The sequence below is a fragment of the Lithobates pipiens genome, unplaced genomic scaffold, assembly GCF_037356315.1.
Source record: "Lithobates pipiens isolate NorthernLeopardFrog02 unplaced genomic scaffold, aLitPip1_a1.2 Scaffold_8, whole genome shotgun sequence".
Classification (NCBI taxonomy): Eukaryota; Metazoa; Chordata; class Amphibia; order Anura; family Ranidae; genus Lithobates; species Lithobates pipiens.
In genome coordinates, this window is record NW_027507903.1 from 686,003,647 (window position 1) to 686,025,734 (window position 22,088).

General features: G+C 44.3%; 1 protein-coding gene across 2 annotated transcripts in view; it reads right to left on the reverse strand.

Annotated features, from left to right (window-relative positions):
* LOC143962197 (non-receptor tyrosine-protein kinase TNK1-like) overlaps nt 1–21,851 on the reverse strand; it is a 28,486-nt gene extending 6,635 nt beyond the window's left edge. Inside the window, exons 1-9 of one of the 2 annotated variants that reach the window (XM_077471528.1) lie at nt 21,662–21,851; nt 6,586–6,942; nt 6,350–6,502; nt 4,335–4,612; nt 4,058–4,184; nt 3,588–3,734; nt 1,838–1,929; nt 256–420; nt 104–180 (exon numbers count right to left, since the gene is read on the reverse strand). In XM_077471528.1, coding sequence (XP_077327654.1) covers nt 104–180; nt 256–420; nt 1,838–1,929; nt 3,588–3,734; nt 4,058–4,184; nt 4,335–4,612; nt 6,350–6,502; nt 6,586–6,942 — 1,396 coding nt within the window. In that variant the 5' untranslated portion in view covers nt 21,662–21,851. Of the gene's footprint in view, nt 1–103; nt 181–255; nt 421–1,837; nt 1,930–3,587; nt 3,735–4,057; nt 4,185–4,334; nt 4,613–6,349; nt 6,503–6,585; nt 6,943–21,657 lie in introns of both variants that reach the window. The other variant, XM_077471527.1, reaches the window with a different exon arrangement.
* Nucleotides 21,852–22,088: the final 237 nt, after the last annotated feature.

Genomic DNA, 22,088 nt, shown 5'->3' on the forward strand with positions numbered 1-22,088 from the left:
CAAAATGAAACAGAATCAATGGCGAAGCTTGGAAGATGAAAAGGGATGAAAGAAAAGAAGGGGTGAGGTGGGTTAATGCTCGTTACCACATGGAGACACTTACGTCGTTGACGCAGCAATCTCTCGCTAACATGATCATGACCGTATCTTCTTTGATCCTCCTTTGCTATGGCTCTCATCCTGAAAGAAACAAGAACTCATGAGTACGTGAGAAGTACCATTACTTAATTTACTCAGGGGTGGCAAAAGACTTACTCTTTATGTGAGTCATCATTCCTAAGAGATACCTTCTCCAGACTAATGGACAAGTGCAAAGAGTTACAGGCATTGCCGAAGTCCTCTGCATAGATGACAGTGGTGGGTAAAGCTCCAATCTTGAGAGTCCGCGGATCCTGTACTCTCCAGAGCTTAACGTCTAACCTGTGGGAAGAAATTTACTAAGGTCTTATCCAGCAATACAAGGAACATATAAGTACTGGTACAAATGAAAATTAATTTTCTTGGAAAGCAGCATCTGCCTGGGTTGTTTTTCTTATATAGTTGCCACCTGAGAAGCTAAAGCTGGAACAGTCTTGGGCATCTTAAACATGGAGAAGTCCAGGTGTCAGAGAATGCTTTCCAGATGTTCAGTTCTCAGAAATGCACATGCATGCGGAATCATTAGCAGAATAGTGACTAGGCACCCGAAAGCGTGCAGGAATGTGCACTGGAGCGTGTGTACACAGTGCATGCTGGCGCCATATGGGCTATTTAAGGATGGTTCTGCTCATACCTAACTGCTAATTGGTCTTTCAGCTGTTCCCTGCATCCTGCGTTCTTCCCTTGTTGCTGACCAAGCTTGCACCTGACCTGATCTTGGATCCTGCTTCTGATTTGTCACTTAATTCTTGACCCCAGCTCTGTTCCTGACTTTGGCTCTGCTTATGATTTGGTACCTCGCGGCCCACCTGTTGATGACCCTGGCTATTTCTGTGACCACACTTCTATCTCCAATCCTGGCTGTCCTTCCTGCTCGAGTGCTCGCCTGGCTGTACACTGCACCTGCTCTGCACTTCACTGAGAGTTCTTACAAGCTATGCATCCTGAACCTGCAGCACAAGTGGATTGCCCCTTTAATCTCGGCTGGTTTCCTAAACACAGCTACAGTTCCTGCCCAGGTGGTCCACCTTCTTCCCAGGATCTCCTACTCCAGCTGCAAGTTCTCCTATTAACAACTGCTGGTACTCGTGTTCCTCCTGTGCCTTGGTACCCTCTGTTCCACTCTCAGTGGGGCCAGGGCTGGAGATATGAGAGGCCAACCTTGTCATATCAATCTCCTATCAGGTACGTGAGACCAGGCCCCGGATCATATCTTCCAGGTGGCCTGGGAAGAAACCCCACAGGGAAAAGTTGCAACATAAATTGAAACCTAATGCCAATTTTTCTGCTGCCACCATGACCTTCTCTAGATCAAGCACACAGATCATAGATAGTGGACGATAAATGGAAGATAGTGAGCAATGGATGGATAAAGAGTAATCAGCAAGGAAATATTCATTCATTGTAGAAGATGAATGATGACCAGTTATGAATGAATGAATGAATGAATGACTTATATAGCGCTACCTATACGAACTGAATCGCCTCTGGGCGCTTTTTCTTGCCACCGGTGTCCATCTGCAGCTATTTATGCGGTCCTTTAACCTGTAGAGTCCCGACACACTTACAACATTGACATACACATACACATATTATGGCCAATTCTTTTTTTTGAACAGTTATGAACAGTGTATTATGGGAGATGAATGGGGGATTGAGGCAAGTGGACACATCAGTGAACAAATAATAATTTCCTTACCCAGCATTAATGACAGTGACAACATCCCCAGCATCCAAGGAGAGACATGAGGAATTAACTTCCTGTTGAAGCCGTACCTCTAGTGGTTTCAACTGGAAAAGGAAGAAAATGTATATTTAATAAAGAAATATCAAGAGAGGTCATATAATGAGTAAAGAAGGAGTAGTATCAAAGAGCAGCACCAAGGAAATTACAGTAACTGAGACTTTATAGTAAGAAACATCTTACATTATCATGTTTAGGAGAAAGTCTCTTCCCAAAAATCTGAATATCGGGAAAATACTGGTAATAGACTTCCTGAAATTATTATAGTATAAAGGGTAATATTGAGATATATGTACCTTCCAAATTAGAACAAAGAATGAGATTAGAAATATCCCAGACTCGTTTGAGATTGGTTTTACAGAAACATCAAAGATAGATCTCCTGAGTGTGTTTTAGAGAAGACAGACCACCAGGATCCATGAAAGGTATGGAGCAATCACTGCCTAGATGCATTACAGACCAAATTAGATGGCAATATAGGAGATAGATGTCTTAGCCCTTGTACACACAGTTGGAGAATCCGTCGGAATGTGTCCTATCGGACCGTGTTGTCGGATAATCCGACTGTGTGTGGTATGCATCGGACTGATTCCGTCGGAATATCCGTCGGACCCAATTTTCCAACTTGTTGGAAATATTTTCCAACCAACTGGTTCAATCGGACATACTCCGATCATGTGTAGAGAATTTTGATCGGGCCAAGTGCCACGCATGCTCAGATCAAATTCCTACACCAAAGCTATTGGCTACTAGCCTGAATGTAGTCCCATCGTAACGAAATTACGTCATCATCACGTTCTGAATGATCGGATTTTTCGACAACTTAGTCCGACCGTGTGTATGCAACAGTTTCGGACAAGATCCGGCGGACAAAATCCGACGGATTTGGTTGTCGAAATCTCCGACCGTGTGTTCAGGGGCTTACATTCATTTATATAAAATTGGAGGTCAAAGTTGATGACAGACCTCCAAGACCCATGAAAGATAAGAGTAGAGGGCAAAAATGGCAATAGTCTTGTGAATTGGGTGCAGAGTGGCACGCCGGCAGAAAAGAACACACAAAGGATACATTAAATTGACTGTATATTGTAGAACGATTTAACAGATCAGAACTAGGCCCGGCAGGTGAGCACAACCATGGAGGCCACTTAAAGAATCAGTAGCAGTGGTTCTGTAGCTTGAAACAATGTTGATATAATGAGGAGCGGGAATATGGCCTGGCGGTCCAACCCAAAGGTGAGGTGGCATAGTCCTTGCGCTTTCCTTACTCCTCTGGAATCTCTCCCTACACTAACCACTATCAGTTAAGGCACCAAGTCAGGGGTCCAGGGGCTAAAATAAGCTCTCCTGCCGCCCAAGATGGCCGGGGATTTCATGAGGGGCAACAGCGTCCAATCGGACAGCTGTTCCTCTGGTGACTGCAGGAAATCATAGAGGAACCAAGTTCCTTACAACTTCCTTCCCCTTCTGCATTGCCGCTTCGGCCGAGTGCCACCTACATTGGGGACACCTGCCCACAGTCTTCCTAGTCCTTTGCACATTAGGGTAGAGGGCAATATCAGAGATGGATGTCCTGAATCCAAAAAGAGGCTCCTCCTGGATCCATTACAAGGCACTCTAGAGGACAATATTTGAGACAGTCCTATCATAATTAGAAGACAATACGTGAGATAGATCTCTTTGACACAATTATCTGATCACTCACCTCTTGAAGAAGGCTGATGAGAGAGGCAAAATTTGGCCTCTCTTTCGGTATGTACGCCCAACATTTCATCATCACATTGTACAAAGCAGGAGGACAGTCATCGGGGCACTCCAGCCGCTCAGCCTCTCTTTCAATTGCAGCTAAAATCTGATGAAATGGATACAGTTACAAATCTCAGGACAGAGGAAGGTAATTGATTGCCAAACTTTCTAAACAAAGGCTCAGTTTATTGTCCTTCAGACTTTATTAGGGCCAGATTATGTAGGAGTATACAGTGTCCCAGGCTTGGTAATCAGTGGGAGTAAAGGAGAGACCTAGACCTTTCAATGGCAAGGACTAGTCCTAATGCGGTCAGTGAATGGAATTTTGTCTCACTGTTGGTGTCAGTAGGAGGATTAGTGCCCTAAGGGCCAAATGAAGGCAAGCAAAAGAGTACTGGAGAGTATTGCTCTACAGGATCTATACATTACCTGTCTCCCATTCAGGCCAAGCCATGGGTCCTGTCCATAAGTAAACATCTCCCACATGGTGACCCCGAACATCCAGACATCACTTGCGTGCGAAAACGAGCCAAACTTTAAGCTCTCTGGAGCACACCTACCACACAGAGGGAAAATAATGGAGTCATTAGTGGTTAAGACTTTCCAAACATAACCCAACCTTAGATTTGGTTAGCATCTTACTCCTTACAATGAAGGATAGATCCTTCATTCTATGACCTAAAAATGTGCCGGATTCCACCCTTACCATGCAAAGGGTATCTTTCGGTGAGGAGACATGGTGTAATGATCATCATCTGTCGCTAGTATCCTTGTCAATCCAAAATCCCCAATCTTTACCACCTCTTCACTGACCACCAATACATTCCGAGTTGCCAGGTCCCTGTGGATGAAATTATGCTCCTCAAGGTAGCTCATCCCAGAGGCAATCTGGATGGAATATGACCACAGGAGCTGAAGAGAATACACGCCGTTATAGGAGTGCAGATGATCGAGTAAGGATCCGAGAGGTGCCAACTCTGTAACCTGAGACACAGGAAAGAAAGACAAAAGGTCTTTATTTTAATGTTATACATATCCTACCTCCGTAACCAATCCAAAGGTAAGACAGACTCATACAGTATCTCACAGAAGTGAGTAGACCCCTCACATTTTTGTAAATATTCTATAATATCTTTTCATGTGACAACACTGAAGAAGCTTGTATAACAGTGTAAATTTACTGTCCCCTCAAAATAACCCAACACACAGCCATTAATGTCTAAACCACTGGCAACAAAAGTCAGTACACCCCTAAGTGAAAATGTCCAAATTGGGCCCAAAGTGTCAATATTTTGTGTGGCCACCATTATTTTTCAGCACCGCCTTATCCCTCTTGGGCATGGAGGTCACCAGAGCTTCACAGGTTGCCACTGGAGTCCTTTTCCCCTCCTCCATGATGACATCACGGAGCTAGTGGATGTTAGAGACTTTGTGCTCCTCCACCTTCCATTTGAGAATGCCCCAGATGCTCAATGGGGTTTAGGTCTGGAAACATGCTTGGCCAGTCCATCACATTTACCCTCAGATTCCTTAGTAAGGGAGTGGTCTTCTTGGAGGTGTGTTTGGGGTCATTATCATGTTGGAATACTGCCCTGTGGCCCAGTCTCTGAAGGGAGGGGATCATGCTCTGCTTCAGTATGTCACAGTACATGTTGGCATTCATGGTTCCCTCAATGAACTGTAGCTCCCCAGTGCCGGCAGCACTCATGAAGCCCCAGACCATGACAGTCCCACCATCATGCTTGACTGTAGGCAAGACACACTTGTGTTTGTACTCCTTGCCTGGTTGTCACCACACATGCTTGACACCATCTGATCCAAATAAGTTTATCTGGGTCTCATCAGACCACAGGACATGGTTCCCGTAATCCATGTCCTTAGTCTGCTTGTCTTCAGTAAACTGTTTGTGGTCTTTCTTGTGCATCATCTTTAGAAGAGGCTTCCTTCTGGGATGACAGCCATGCAGACCAATTTGATGCAGTGTGCAGCGTATGGTCTGAGCACTGACAGGCTGACTCCCCCCCCCCAACCTCTGCAGCAATGCTGGAAGCATCCATATGTCTTTTTTCCTAAAGACAACCTCTGTATATGACGCTCAGCATGTGCACTAGACTTTTTTGGTGGATCATGGCGAGGCCTGTTCTGAGTGGAACCTGTCCCGTTAAACAACTGTATGGCCTTGACCACCATACTGCAGTTCAGTTTCAGGGTCTTGCCAATCTTCTTATAGCCTAGGCCATCTTTATTTAGAGCAACAATTCTTTTTTTCAGATCCTCAGAGAGTTCTTTGCCGTGAGTAGCCATGTTGAACTTCCAGTGACCAGTATGAGAGAGTGAAAGCGATAACACTAAATTTAACACACCTGCTCCCCATTCACACCTGAGACCTTGTAACTCTAACAAGTCACATAACACCGGGGAGGGAAAATGGCTAATTGTGCCCAATTTGGACATTTTCACTTAGGGGTGTACTCACTTTTGTTGCCAACGGTTTAGACATTAATGGCTGTGTGTTGAGTTACCTTGAGGGGGTTGTCACATGAAAAGATAAAATAAAATATTTACATAACTGTGAGAGGTGTACTCGGTTTGTGAGATACAGTAGCCTTCTTCTGTCTGACCCTGCAGAAGAAGGTGCTCCCTTCTGCCACTTTGCCCTCTTGTGTAGATGACATTTAGTCTCTCCCAGTTACCCCAGTGAGGCAAGTGCCAGTCACTCACCATTTTCATTGGCTGTGTAAGAACAACGCCATAGAGTCGCATAAGATGTGGGTGATCCAGGGCGTACATCGCATTAACCTCCTGCAGGAAATCCTGAAGGACTTCAGGGTTACAGTTGGCATCCGCACGGAGGGCTTTCACAGCAACACTCATCTGCAAAGGTGTAGTAGATGATTGAGACAGAACACGACAGGAGGGCAGAGAAATAAAACAAGATAAAGGAAGGGAATACTCACTGTTTTTCCATTGGGAATCCTCCATTCTCCTCTCCTGACCACCCCAAAGCAACCGCCCCCCAGGCGCTCCGATAGGTTCAGGTCGTGCTCATTGATCAGACACTTCAGAGAGCAGTCACTGTCTCCCTGAGGTAAAATTGGTGAAATTGAGATTAAGGGGGGTATGGAAGCAGGAGATGGGGCAGTGGAAAATGGGGAGATAGGTGACATAGTAGAGGGAGATGTGGAAAGGGAGGATGTGGAAAAGGACAATGACGTAGAAGGTGATAGGAAAGTGGGAGTCAGGGAAGCGGGTGAGGAATTCATTGAGTCTTGATGAAATGGTGTATGGATGTCTTGTCTTCTTGCAACAAACATCTAAAGAAAAAAACAGAAAAGCAGAAAATATTGGAATGTTTAGTCTCTTTTAAGTTGCTTTCAGCTACTACTTTCATAAATTTCACGGTTTGGGTGGAGATGATGCATGGTGTGGATTATGGTGGCCTTCTCCTGAAACACTCTTGTACGAAGTGCTATTCTGCTTCATGTACTGCATATGTTTACTTATGTGATGTTAATTGTTCTGTGTATTCATTTGTTTTGTTTTTTAAATAACATTGGTAGCTCTATGAATGGTTGGATTTGACCACTGGACTGGTAGAGAAGAACAGAGACATTAGTGGAAGGTGTGAGTGAGGATGACCAACAAACACCAATGAGTGATGTTGATAAAAAGTGGTGTAGGTCATGTGGTGTGGTCTTTGTGGTGTGGGCCATGTGGTGGGATCAATTAAGGTGACATCGGTGACCTGGGAGTCCATGGAAGACAGGAACTCTAACTAGGGGCTCAATGGCAAACATTTAGAGAAACAGGAAGTCTAAGCCCTTGTATACACGGTCAGACATTCCAGCGGAAAATGTCCGATCGGACCGTGTTGTTGGATAATCCAACCGTGTGTGGGCTCCATCGGACTGATTCCGTCTGAATGTCCGACGGACAAAGTTTTAGAGCTGGGCTATAAAACTTTCCAACAACATGATCCGATCGGACTTTGTCCAATTGTGTGTAGAGAGTTCCGATCGGACAAAGTGCCACGCATGCTCAGATCAAATTCCTAGACCAAAGCTATTGGCTACTAGCCTGAACGTAGTCCCGTCGTAACGAAATAACGTCATCACGTTACGTACGATCGGATTTTCCGACAACTTTGTCCGACTGTGTGTATGCAACACAAGTTTTGGACAAAATCCACCGGACAAAATCCAACGGATTTTGTTGTCGGAATGTCCAACCGTGTGTATAAGGGCTAACACAAAATTCAGTTCAAACTGGTTGCCCACGCAGGGGTTCTTCTCCAGCTACCATAAATAATAAAGAAATGCTAGCCCACCTAGCTACAGTGCTATTAGCACTGGTCTCCCAGACCATGGGTTCTTTAGGCTCACTTAGCCTTTTATCACAGCACCTTACTGTACAGGCCCACGCTTGGCCTCCATATTTTTCCAGCACCCTTGGTTCTCTCACACTCTTCAGAAACTTAGAATCCCTCCAACCCCCCTGGACTCACTAGTCACCTCAGCTTTTCCAGTCTCCCTGGACCCGTGTAGCTGTCCTGACTTTCCTAGTTCTGTGGGCAAGAAGTCCCCCCAACATGGTGCCTCGTCTCCTGAGTAAGTCATCCCCCACTGGCTGGAGAACATCACTAAGGCAGGGTCTCCGAATTCAAGAAACTGAGCTCTAATCAAACCTGGCTTATAACGACCCTATATACCTGTGTACTTACAAAGGCTGAAGGCATCCAGCAAAACCCCAGGCACAGGTTTGAAGGTTCCAAGCCAACCAAGACACTTTGGAGCTTTGGAGCCTTCAGCTCTCTCCGCTCATAACAACCAGGCTAGAGCTTCGCATTAAGCCTTAATGCAAATTCTGTGTAATTTCTACCTAAACGAACACAGTGGCAGGGCCTCACACTGTCACACACCATCATAGGTTCCAACAAATGTATGTGTGCTGGGGCTTTTCCTAGAGGAAATGGGACTCGGCTGCCCAAGCCCTGCTTCGTGAAAGGTATGAAAGAGAACAGATCACAATTATGCTTGTTGAAGAACATGAGAAGTCCAGTTATGTGTTATTACTGCTTTTATAATTGTTTGTATTTGCCATGTTATTGAGCTTTACTTTGACTTTTCAGCTTGAGAGTCAAAGGACACCTAAGCCCCATCAGTCTGTTTCATTTATGAGAGTTAGGTATAAGGACCCTCATTAGTCATCTAGTTTTACCTAAACAGCTCGATGTGTGACATCAGGAGCTGCAATGTTGGTGAAATCAGTTTTTGTCAAATCACTTTGCTTCTCTGTGGAACGGAACTATGAAGAGAACCTGTCTCCATTGTCCAATCTCCATTCTGACAATATCGTTTAATAAAAAAGTAAATTCTCAGTCCAACTTCATTTACACTATAATACCAAAAGTATTGGGATGCCTGCCTTTACTAGTACATGAACTTTAATGGCATCCCAGGCTTAGCCCGTAGGGTTCAATATTGAGTTGGCCCGCCCTTTGCAGCTATAACAGCTTCAACTCTTCTGGGAAGGCTGTCCACAAGGTTTAGAATTGTGTGTCTATGGCAGTGATGGTGAACCTTGGCACCCCAGATGTTTTGGAACTACATTTCCCATGATGCTTCACTACACTGCAGAGTGCATGAGCATCATGGGAAATGTAGTTCCAAAACATCTGGGGGTGCCAAGGTTCGCCATCACTGGTCTATGGGAATGTTTGACTATTCTTCCAGAAGTGCATTTATGAGTTCCTCCACACCTCAAACTGGCTCATCCATGGGGTACAACTGGAAATAATTAGGGTTTTGGTGCGTTGATGGGAATGCTTGTGTATCATATGAAGTGAATTAGCTGTAATGCGGGTCCCATAGAGCAGAGTTGGGGTACAACTGGAAATAATTGGTGTTTTGTTGTGTTGATTCTGTTGATGTTTGGGAAAGGTTGCGTATCGTTTGAAGTGGCTTAGCTGAAAAGCAGGGCCCATGCAGCAAGGTTGGGGTATAACTCGAAATAATTGGTGTTTTGTTGTGTTGATTCTATTGTTTGGGAAAGGTTGCGTATCTTTTGGAGTGGCTTAGCTGGAAAGCAGGGCCCATGGAGAAAGGATGGGGTATAACTCAAAATAATTGGTGTTTTGTTGTGTTGGTTCTGTTGATGTTTGGGAAAGGTTGTGTATCATTTGAAGTGGCTTAGCTGGAATGCGGGTTCTATAGAACAGGGTTGGGGTATGTAACAGACCACCAGACACCCACTTGGTTGCTTCCACCAAGATAATACTCCCTCTACTCTGTAACCAGGAATAGAATATTATAGCTGACAAAGTACTAGACAGCACTAGCTTAGGTGCACACTGGAACTGACTTCATTGTAAATTCACACAGAATTTATACCACACAAAATCAGATAAGAGCTTGTTCACAATACCCTAAACTATGCAAACTGTAAACAGTAATTTCATCAGTACATCTAATGGTACATCTAATGAACAGCCAACATAAACATAAACAGTAATGTAATTAAACAGTAGCTAATTAACAATCACTTAGACAAGCCTAGGTGATTCAGGTTAGTGCCCACCCAGACAATTCCGGCACCAGTTCCCCAGAAAGAAGACCCAGGGCTGTCCAAATCTCATTAACTAGTTTTCACCTGTGTAATCTGTCCACTAGACAAGTCATCAAAAGACAAAACACATACAATGTTCTAGCAGTCTGATGAAGTGGAATTAATTTATCTTCGTAGATTTATTGGGGGAGATTGTTGATAAATATTTCTGTCCCAAGTGAAGCTTCTCCAACCCAGTCTGCAAGCCACCATATTTCCTCTGACCATGAACCTGCACCACATTAATATTACACCTTTCCATCCAATCCAGAAGGGAAGCTTTGTTGTCCTTACTCAGAGAATTAATCCAAGCCTTGCTCTTGGCATTTATCACATTTTTGTCTATCATTAGGGAATGATCTGCTCTTTCTGTGGGATTTCGAGGCTGAACTAAGCTCTTTTTCATGCTCTGATCGGGAAAAAGAGACAAAATCCCTGGTCCCTTCCATGGGCCATAACCAGTGGGTAGAAAGCTAGCTCTTGGTCACCACCAAAAGCCCCTATCCGAGTTTGTTCTGTTACAGGCTTTAAGTGTAAAATAATTGGTGTTTTGTTGTGTTGGCTCTGCTGATGTTTGAGGAAATGTTTTTTATATATAATATGAAGTGGCTTAGCCAGAATGTTGGTCCCATGCAGCAACGTTGGGAAAATGGGTGACGGATTGGTGTTGGGTCTGTTGATGTTTGGGAAAGGTTGGTCATGTGCAGGGGCGGACTGACCATTGGGCCACTCGGGCACTGCCCAAGGGCCCTATGCCACTAGGGGGCCCCATCAGGGTTGCCAGACTCAGTAAAACCAGGGACAGTATGTAAAAATTTGTGTTTTTTTGTTTTGTTTTTTACATCTGTCTCTGAAATGTCCCTTACCGACATCTTTTTGGTCTAAAAATCTTGAGATTATAGCTGTCCCATCTCTCCAGTACCTTTTCAGCCAATAGAAACATGTCTTTGTATACTGTGCGATTGTATACTGTGTGTGTGTGTGTTTGTGTCTACTGTGTGGCCCCATAATCTCTGATTGCCTGGGGGCCCCATAATCTCCTATTGCCCGGGGGCCCCATGAGTTGTCAGTCCGCCCCTGGTCATGTGGCTTAGCCGAAATGCGAGACCCATGGAGAAAAGTTTGGGGCATAACTGGAAACAAATTTGTGTTTTGTTGCATTGGCTCTGTTGATGTTTGAGAAAGGTTGCGTCTCGTATAAAGTGGCTTGGTTGGGAAACCACAAGGCCCACGGTGCAGAGTTGGGGTATAACTGAAAATAACTGCTGCGTTGGCTCTCTTGAGGTTTGGGATAAGTATTGTATAAACTGACTTAGGAAAAAAAGGAACAGAACTCTTCAAATTTAAAATAGGACAAATGGGTTCAAGCAGTGGCGTAACTAGAACCTTCAGGGCCTCCGATGCAAGAAATCATGAAGGGCCCCCCTGAACCCCAACCAGGGCCTTTCCCTCCGAGTCCGGCGGTGGAACTCCAGGGCGTGGTCACAGGTATGACCTTTGTGAGCCCTGTAGTTCCACCACTGGTATCAGTTTTTTTTTATTTTTTTATTTTTAGGTGCCCCATTGGGGGACTGTCCCTAGGCAGGACGGGGTCCCCGTCCCCAGAAGAGATGAAGTCCTTTTCTCCAGGGCAGATAAAGTTACTGCCCCCAGGTGAGAAGGGGTCCCTGTCCCCAGGGGAGGTGGGGGTCCCTGTCCCCACGTGAGAAGGGGTCCCTGTCCCCAGGGGGAGATGGAGGGGGTATGTAATGGTGTGTGGGCATGACCAAGCTGCAGGCCGCTCACTCATCCATGTTGGCCTGGGCTCCATCCAGTGTGCTGGACGGGTGATCAGCATATCTCCCAGAAAGACCTTTCATCATCTGTGTATGACGGGGGAGGAGGGGGGCTGGCAGACAATCCTGCAGTGTCCTCCAGGGGGCTCTCATAGGGCTGCACTGCATCTGTGTGCTTAAAGTTTGTTTACCCAGGAGAAGTATGCAGTGCAGTATGGGCCGGACTCAGGGGGGGGGGGGGGGGCGGGACTCTGGCTGGGGAGAACAGACATCGGACTGAGCGGCAATGCATGGGGCAGGAGAGGGGTACTCTAAGGAGCTGGCCGAGGACACAGGTCATGCGGGAATGCACAACTAAAGAGCAGCCAGTGTGATAGTCGAGCATGGAGCTCTGCTAGTCACCCTCCACCTCCAGCCACCCGTGTCCATGGTGCACTGGTACCCCTAGCTGCCTATGCTGTTGCTGGTCATATGTAGAGGGGGGCTGCATGGGCCCCCTGCATCAATGGGCCCAGTTGCGGTCGCGACTGCTGCACCCCCCATAGTTACGCCCCTGGTTCCAAGGAGTACTGCATCCAGGAAGAGGTTTCTTACAGAAATCATACCCGGGATCAGGGGGTCAGACAGTTCTTTGAATGGTTTGAAGAAGAATAAAGGGTTCTATATTCACACAAAGTTAGCGCAAATTCCCACATGAGATACATCCTGTGGACTGCTGCACAAGTATCCTTGAAGAAGTGGACTTTGTCCCAGGAAACGTTTTGCATGGACAAATTTACTGTTTACTCATTGGTTATCTCATCGATATATATCGACCATGGTGAACAGCGCTTATTGGCAGTGCCGCAACAAGGTCATCCAGCGTCCAGTGCAAGCATGGAAAACTGTGCCCCCCGTCTTCCCGTTCATAATGTTGAAGCTTAGGGGAACACAACCCTCATCTCCTCTCATCTCCTTCCTTGCTGTTCCCCACCCTGGGCTCACAGGAGTGGTGATGCTGCTGTCACCACTCCTGTCAGCCTTGTAAAAGAAGGAACTCAGCACAGGGTGCCCCTATCCCTGCAGGAAGTGACTGCGCCCAGGGCAGCTTCCCCTCCTGCCCACAGCTTGTCCCTGCCCTACTTGTTGGAACCCACTTGCTCTATTTTAAACTTGAAGCGTTCTGCTAGGTTTATGAAGTGTTTTGCAATAATGAATTTTAATCAAGAAATTTCATGTTTCTACTTGTATTTCCACACCTAAATTCCTACCTACCCAGTTTTTTTTTATATATTTTCGAAAGGTTGCACATCATATAAACTGGCTCAGCTGGAATGGGAGGCTCATAAAGCAGAGTCGGAATCTAATTAGCGTTTAATTTGTATTGGCAGTGTTGATGTTTGGAAAGGCTACTTAACATATACCGTGAATAGAATTCGCTGGAAGCTTTACGTTTGGCCCACACCCTTGTGTTGTTTGTGTACAACTCCTGCCAAGCATCCTAATGTGAACTGGCGCCTAGGTGGCACCAAGACTGGTAAGGTTGGTTGGTTTCCAGAGAAGTTCTGCTGTTATTTATAGAGTGATGACAATCTAAGATTTATGACGCTTTTGATGAGGTTTACAATCTCCCAGCCAGACGCTGATGTGGCCTCTGCTCCTTTGGCCCTCACGTCCTTACAATCATAACCTTGAGACCTGTACTCTTGTTTACATGACATACAGTGGTGGCAGGTGGCAGGCGATCAAACACAAACAATGTGTGCCAAAGGAGATCCACTAACATTCTGCACCGAGGGCAAAGGGTAAGTAGAGCTGCATGATTAATCGTTAATGCCGTGTACGCCACAAGCAGACTTTTCGACGGCCTAGGCCCGATGGTCTTCCCAGCGGACTTTCGGCGGAGTTCCGGTGGACTTTCCAAATGAATGGACTTGGCCACACACAATCACACCAAAGTCCGACGGATTCAACCGTGATGACGTACGACCGGACTAGAATAAGGAAGTTCATGGCCAGTAGCCAATAGCTGCCCTCGCATCGGTTTTTGTCCGTCGGACTAGCATACACACAAGAGGATTTTTCAATAGGAACTGGGTCCAGTGGAGTTCCGGCGGAAAAAATTTGAAACATGTTCCATTTCTAAAGTCCGTCAGATTTTTGGACAGCAAAGGTCCGATGGAGCCCGCGCACGATCGAATCCCCCCCTCCACCAAATTGATTTTGGACTGGAATTACCATTAAAGTGGTAAATCCAGATTCGTTCCATCGGACCTTTGCTGTCGAAAAGTCCGGTGGTGTGTACGCGAATCAAAAATCAAGATTCTTTTCCCTTCCCGATCTTAAAACAGCATTTCCCGATCTAACAAGTGCAGAGAGTTCTCTTGAAAAAATTACATCATAGTCATTAGCATTAAAGCATTAGCATTAAAGAGGAAGTAAAGGGGAAAAAAAAAACACACCCTGCAAGGCAAAGGCATAATGAGCTAGTATGCATACAATACTAGCTCATTATGAATAACTTACCTGAGAACAAAGCCCCCGAAGCGGTCCTCCGTCTTCCTCTTCGCCGCTGCCATGTACCCCGGAGCGACTTCCAGGTCTCGCGGCTCCGTGATTCGCCGGAGCCGTGATGATGTCACTTCCGCGCATGCGCACGGGAGCTGACACTCGCGGCATATGGCCGGTATCCACGGCCTGCCCCAATGCGCCTGCGCACCGCTGTCTATGGCGCATGCGCCGTAGACAGAGGTGGCTGTCTTTGGGTAAATATCTCCTAAACCGTGTAGGTTTAGGAGATATTTCTTGGACCTGCAGGTAAGCCTTAATCTAGGCTTACCTGTAGGTCAAAGTGGTTTGTAAGGGTTTACAACCACTTTAAATGGCTATGGGGTAATTTTTTTTCAATACCCTAAGCATTCTCTGTATGTTTGCCCAGTATTATTTGAGGGCTCAATCGCTGTCGATCATTTTGCATTTGAATTTTATCGATATTATATTTTTTCTCCCTGATGAAGGAGACAGCATCCATCTCTGAAACGCGTCGGGTTCAGGAAGTGATATCTTCCTTTGCATTTTTGTATACACTGTATCCACGGCCATGTGCAATATTTTATTTTATGAAGTGTTTAACCACATATTGAGTTAGCCATGTATTACAAAGTGCCTTGTATGTTTTATCCATTTTTGATTATTAAGTGTTAGTTAATAATTTTTAATTTTGTGGTTGGACTAGTCCCCTCCTCCCTTTTTAATTTAATTTTATTTGAGGTATATATATATATATAATTCTTTATTCTTCCTCCTTCGTGATATGGAGGAAGATTTATTTGCTATGGCGGTCTGGAGCCACGACTACACTGTATTAAAAGCGAGACATGGCACCAGATGAAACGCACACACTTCCCTGCAGGGGGTGAGCCGCCCATCCGCCCGCTACGTACGGTGTGTTGTCATCTGCTCGTTACGTACATTGTATTGAAAGCGAGACTTGGCATCAGATGGAGCGCACATACTTCCTTGTAGTGGGTGATGTGCGCCGTCCATCCGCTCGCTACGTACGACGTGTTGTCATCCGCTCGTGACGTACGATGTGGCGTCATCCGCTCGTCACGCCGTTGTAAGGAGCGTCGTTTTACAGTCGTAAACAGGGAGGGGAGGGTGATTGCATGGATCATTTCCGCCGCCTTGGCTCTCTGACCTTGCACTCTATTGGATATGAGAGTGAGGCCTGGTTCTTTGATCCCGGAAGTGAAATAGGCTCGCACTCTATTGGATATGAGAGTGAGGCCTGGTCCTTTGATCCCGGAAGTGAAACAGGCTCTCACTCTATTGGATATGAGAGTGAGGCCTGGTCCTTTGATCCCGGAAGTGAAACAGGCTCTCACACAACGGAGGAGGTGGCTTGTTCCAACATTCATTATATAATGGAGGCAATATGGCGTGTCACCCATACCCCAGACGACGTGAATTTTTCACGAAACGCGTTGGGTGGCGTGACACGCTGACTTGCCTCATGTGAACTGGTACCAGAAGGGATATCGATTGGTGTTCGCGATCGGCCGACGCTTGCCCAGTTTGATGATATGCCCGATGTTCTTTCATGTTTGTAAGTGCATCTCTTGTTTTATATTTTTGTTTTAATAAATGATTTTACACTATTTGGAGCATCTTTTCCTCCCTATGGTGAACCTTCCTTGATCCTACAATGCTACACATCTGAGTCCCGCTTCAAACAGCGTTTTCCCCTGCTGGATGGTTTATGACTGGTGTATCCCTACGTAAAAGTGTTCCATTTGGAGGGCTCAAGTTTGATCCATCTTCAGACCCATTTTGTGATTAAGCGCTCCCTACCGGGACGTCTGGTAAGGGGCTATTATTACTTGTCTGGTGGAGGTGCACCTGGTTTTACTTCACGTTGATTGAAAAGTTTTACGATTGAATAGATCCCTTCTACACAGGGTGTTTCTCCAGTTGGACTTTTAATGGACTTTATGTTATCACATACATTTTCAGTACTGTTTGATTCTACTTTATATGTTTCTTGTTTTTGAATCGCTGACTTAGAATTGTACATTTTTTCCTTTTGGTTCATAACCTATGAGGGGCAATATATATGTTTACTGTATTTAGTTATAAGTAATGCCTTATGTTTTATTTAGTCATTAGTTTGGTGTGTTAGAATAATAGATCACAAGATACACTTCTTTAAGGTAGAGTGGTTTACATCCTAATAGAAGTATTAGGGATTGCGCAGTTCTCTTCTTTTTCTTTGTTTTTATATGTATATTTCACTTTGGGTATATATTAGAATTGCTGCATCACACATTTTCGTTAAGTATACACTGTAGCGCAGATTTCCTCTTCCTTTTTTCAATATTTTAGATATGCTTTCTAATAAATGTTCAATATTTTTTTTCTACTACTTCTCAATGTTTATGTGGTAGAGCCTTCAAAAGTCCCACACTAGGGGGCTCTTTTCTCTTTCTAGGTACATTTGGGATGTGGCACACCCTCTATAGTTTTCTTTATCAGAAACCCTTTTTCATTCATCATAAGAAGGATCAGTTCTGCTGCTTAATCATTTTTTCCGGAGACGAGAGGGGAAGTTCCCGCCCCCCCACCGCTCTCCGATGCTTCTCCTGACTCTCCTGACTCTCCCGTGTCATCGGTGACCCTAAGAAGGAATCCACCAGCGCCGGAAAGGAAGTCATAGAGAAAACCAAGGGACGGATGGTCCCCGGCAATCTCTATGACTCACGGAGGCCCCCGGGGGGGGGGGACGACGTTATGACGGAATTAAACAGAGCTGGGGACTCGGCTAAAAAGAATCAGATCGTTAATTTTTTTTTTTTGATCTTATATTTGCTCTTAGGTCTTATAGACCCCACATCTCTCAATAAAGAGGACCTGTCACGCACTATTCCTATTACAAGGGATGTTCATATCCCTTGTAATAGGAATAAAAGTGATCTAAAAAATTGTATTCAAAAGGGAAAGTTTAAAAGTGTAAGAAATTAAATAAAATAACAATAATAAAAAATAAAATAAATGTAAGCGTCCCCGTCCACGCGAGCTCGCACGCAGAAGAAAAGGCATACCTAGGCCGCGCTCGCATATGTAAACGGTGTTCAAACCCCACATGTGAGGTATCACCGCGAACGTTAGAGCGAGAGCAATAATTCTAGCCCTAGACCTCCTCTGAACCTCAAAACATCTAACCTGTTAAAAAAAAAAAATAATAAAGTGTCGCCTATGGAGATTTTTAAGTACCGAAGTTTGGAGCCACGCCACCAGTGTGCGCAATTTTAAAGTGTGACATGTGAGGTATCTATTTACGTAAAAAAAAAAAATTGGGCTAGCTTTACTGTTTTTTTTTTGTTTTGTTTTTATTCATTAAAAAAAAAAAAAATTGCCCCCCCCAAAAAAACACATTTGAAAAATGACTGCGCTAATACCGTGTGACATAAAAAGTTGCAATAAATGCCATTTTATTCCCTGGGGTATCTGCTAAAAATATATATGTATGTATATATATATATATATATATATATATATATATATATATATATATATATATATATATATATATATATATATACATACATATATATATTTATTTATTTATTTAATGTTTGGGGGTTCTAAAGTAATTTTCTAGCAAAAAAAAAAAAATGATGATTTTTACATGTAGGAGAGAAGTGCTGGTATGGAAGTGGTTAAAAACTAAAACTTTTTCTTAAGAGTTCCCTTCACTGGAACTAAAGGGCCAAGCCCAACCCCTGGAAAAACAACCCCACACACCATAATCCCCCCTCCACCAAATTGATTTGGGCTGGAATTACCGTTAAAGTTCATGTGCACCTAAAGGCAGGTGTCCCAATACTTTTGGTAATATAGTATATATTTTGTCAGCAAGGGTCTCTTCTAGGTAAATTTGATGTATTTTCACAAACAAGGTTTAATCAAACAGAACAGATAGGACCTGTGGATTTTGATGAGTACGCTGACATTAACAAATAGCACCGTAATATTCAATTTTGTTCTTCTCTCTCCGTAAAAGGGGTTATACTAAATGAAATGGCTAAACCAAGGATCCTCGAACTACGGCCCTCCAGCTGTTGTGGAACTACACAACTCTGACATTCACAGACATGAACAGGCATGATGGGAAGTTCCTGAATAACTGGAGGCCTGTAGTTTGAAGACCCCCTGGGCTAAATACTAATCCCTAGAAAGCTCGACCATTACTAAGAACACAGATATCTTAAAACTGAATTATTCTTAATTATGACATCTCCAACACCGGTGGAAGTATCTTTTCCAAAGCCAAAAAATATGACCATTTCCAGATCCTACAGGGTTAATGACGGCCGTAACCGTATCTCTTGTCTTCTCCTTGACTCCAGCAAGCCCCACTCACAGTCTGGACCTCCAAATTGATTCTCCCCCTCCTCCCGACATAGAGTTATCCCAACCAGTCTTGTACTAGGAAAGTCTAATGCCGTGTAGACACAATCGGAATTTTGGTCACGAAAAAGCTCTGATAGGAATTCCGACGGGGATTTCGCTCAAGCTTGTCTTGTGTACTTACACGCGGTCACACCAAACTCCGACCGCCAAGAACGCGGTGACGTACAACGACGGGGGACTAAAAAAAGGAAGTTCAATACCCACAGTAGCCAACAGCTTCCGTCTCGTATGTTGAATCTGAGCACGCGTGAGTTTTTGCACGTCGGAAATTGCAATACATGCGATCGGAAATTTCCGATAGAAACTTTATCCTGCCGGAAAAAAAATTGAGAACCTGCTCTCAATCTCTTGCTGGTCGGAAATTCGGCCAGCAAAAAAATCCGATGGAGCCTACACGCAGTCGCATTTTTTTAGATGATAAGCTCTCATCGGTCTTTTGTCGGCCCGAAATTCCGACCGTCTGTACGCGGCACTAGAAGACTTGGGAAGGACCTGTAGCCCACCCATGGAACCAAAAAGCCACTGAGCCCCCCCCCCCCTTTTTACCGACAAGAAAAAATGCAACAAAGCAGCGATGAACAGATAAGGAGGATTGAAGGTTTTGCAAATGGGTGTGTCTGGAGAATCACGCAATTTACGCAGAATTCAATAATGTGCTGCATATCGGAAAGATTCTAGGGGGCAGCGTTCATCAGTTTTCTAAGAAAATGGGGGAGGACAGATGGAAGTGAGCAATGGACATTTATGAGAATGAATATAATGGAAGGAGTGAGCTGGTGTTATTTATTCCTCACATTTCCATAGGACTCACATGTTCTATAACACTATATAGAGCAGTGATTCTCAACCAGGGTTCCGTGGAACCCTAGGGTTCCTCCAGAGGTTGTAGGGGTTCCTTCAGCATTGGGCAATTTCTGCCTCTCGGATAAGTTCACACTCACACCATTGATCCTTTTAGCTCTCTGTAAGGAGGTAATTCTTCACAATGACCACAAGTGTAAGGACCATTCCTCCCACTGACCATCACACTAATGTATCATGAGTTGTAGATTTCAATTTTTTTAGCAGGGGGTTCGCTGAGACCGGAGAACTATTTCAAGGGTTCCTCTATGTTGAAAAGGTTGAGAAAGGCTGATATAGAGCTACAAAGGGAGGGTTGGGGGTGCTGATGTAAAATACGGGAACGGTATTAACACAAGGAACCTCCATGGCTCAATGGCTCACCATGTATATGTTCCAGAAACAAAAACAAAAATGTGAATAAAGCACCTAGACCAGGTGGCTTTCACCCATGAGTCCTAAGAGTCTGGACCTCCATGGCTCAATGGCTCACCATGTATATGTTCCAGAAACAAAAACAAAAAAAATTGAATAAAGAACTTGGACCAGTTGGCTTTCACCCATGAGTCCTAAGAATCTGGACCTCCATGGCTCAATGGCTCACCGTGTATATGTTCCAGAAACAAAAACAAAAAATTTGAATAAAGAACTTGGACCAGTTAGCTTTCACCCATGAGTCCTAAGAATCTGGACCTCCATGGCTCAATGGCTCACCATGTTCCAGAAACAAACAAAAAAAATTTGAATAAAGAACTTGGACCAGTTGGCTTTCACCCATGAGTCCTAAGAGTCTGGACCTCCATGGCTCAATGGCTCACCGTGTATATGTTCCAGAAACAAACAAAAAAAATTTGAATAAAGAACTTGGACCAGTTGGCTTTCACCCATGAGTCTTAAGAATCTGGACCTCCATGGCTCAATGGCTCACCATGTATATGTTCCATAAATAAAACTTTTTTTTGAATAACGCACCTGAACCAGGTGGCTTTCACCCATGAGTCCTAAGAGTCCGGACCTCCATGGCTGAATGGCTCACCATGTATATGTTCCAGAAACAAAAATTTTTTTTAATAAAGCACCTGGACCAGGTGGCTTTCACCCATGAGTCCTAAGAGTCTGGACCTCCATGGCTCAATGGCTCACCATGTATATGTTCCAAAAACAAATAAATAAAAAAAATTGAATAAAGCACCTGGACCAGGGGGCTTTCACCCATGAGTCCTAAGAGAGTTGAGTCCAGTTAAACAGTATATATACGTAAGCCAATGTTTCTAATTTTTTTAAAAGACCCAGAAATGACTGGCTTGGTACCAATCGGTGTTAACATCTGTGAGAAGAAGGTCAAAGTCTTCACCCAATATCTACAGCTCTACAAGTGTAACTTCTATCATAGGGCTGATAATGGAGGCAAATAGTAAGAGACCGCATACAATAATATTGTTAAAGAATTTGGTGCAGCTCCCCATGGGTGAAGAATATGTCGATAAGTGGAGCGTTACCATAGATGTGAATGGGGGGCGTTGAAAGGCTCCAAACGACTCCTGGCTCAACACGAGGCTTCAATTTTGAAGCAACGTGTCGCTAACACTTAGTGTATCTAGTATATCTTGTGCACGGGCATTTGATGGGCGTTTTTAAACTTCTCTCCAACGCCTGCTCTTAATGCCAGTGTGAACTTAAGTCTTAAAAAAAAAAAGTGAAATGCTGAACAAGAAGCTCCACGGACAGTCTATAGTAATTTATAGTATATAAATATAGTAATAGTATAGTATAGTAATTTATAGTATATAAATATAGAAATAGTAATAGTATAGCATAGTAATTGTAGTAATTTTGACACTACTAAATGAAAACACAAACCTACAATCCAGAAGGTCTAGGTTCAACGAGACGACAGAAGGTGTCCTGGTTTTCTTTCAGCCCCTCCAAGGTTACATGAGCTCTTCTCGGTGCCTCAGTACCTGATATGATCTATGTACTCTCTCCAGGGAAACCTTGTGAGACTGATGCCCTGCGGGTACAGGTGAGAGCAGTGTGAGTAGGGATGTAGAAGCTGCAGGTAGGACAGGTGTGATATGACTGATAGCTGATACAACTCCTCTTTATATGGAAGGGAGGGGTGACGAGGGAGAGAGGTGGACTCTGAGTTCTGCATTTAGAATTCTACACTAATATATGCCTACTATCATTCGTGACCTACTATCTCTGACTTATGTGATTTCCTTCTACATATCATTATACCCTTACCTATTACAATATCTCTGTCTTTCATCATTGTACCCTTACCTACT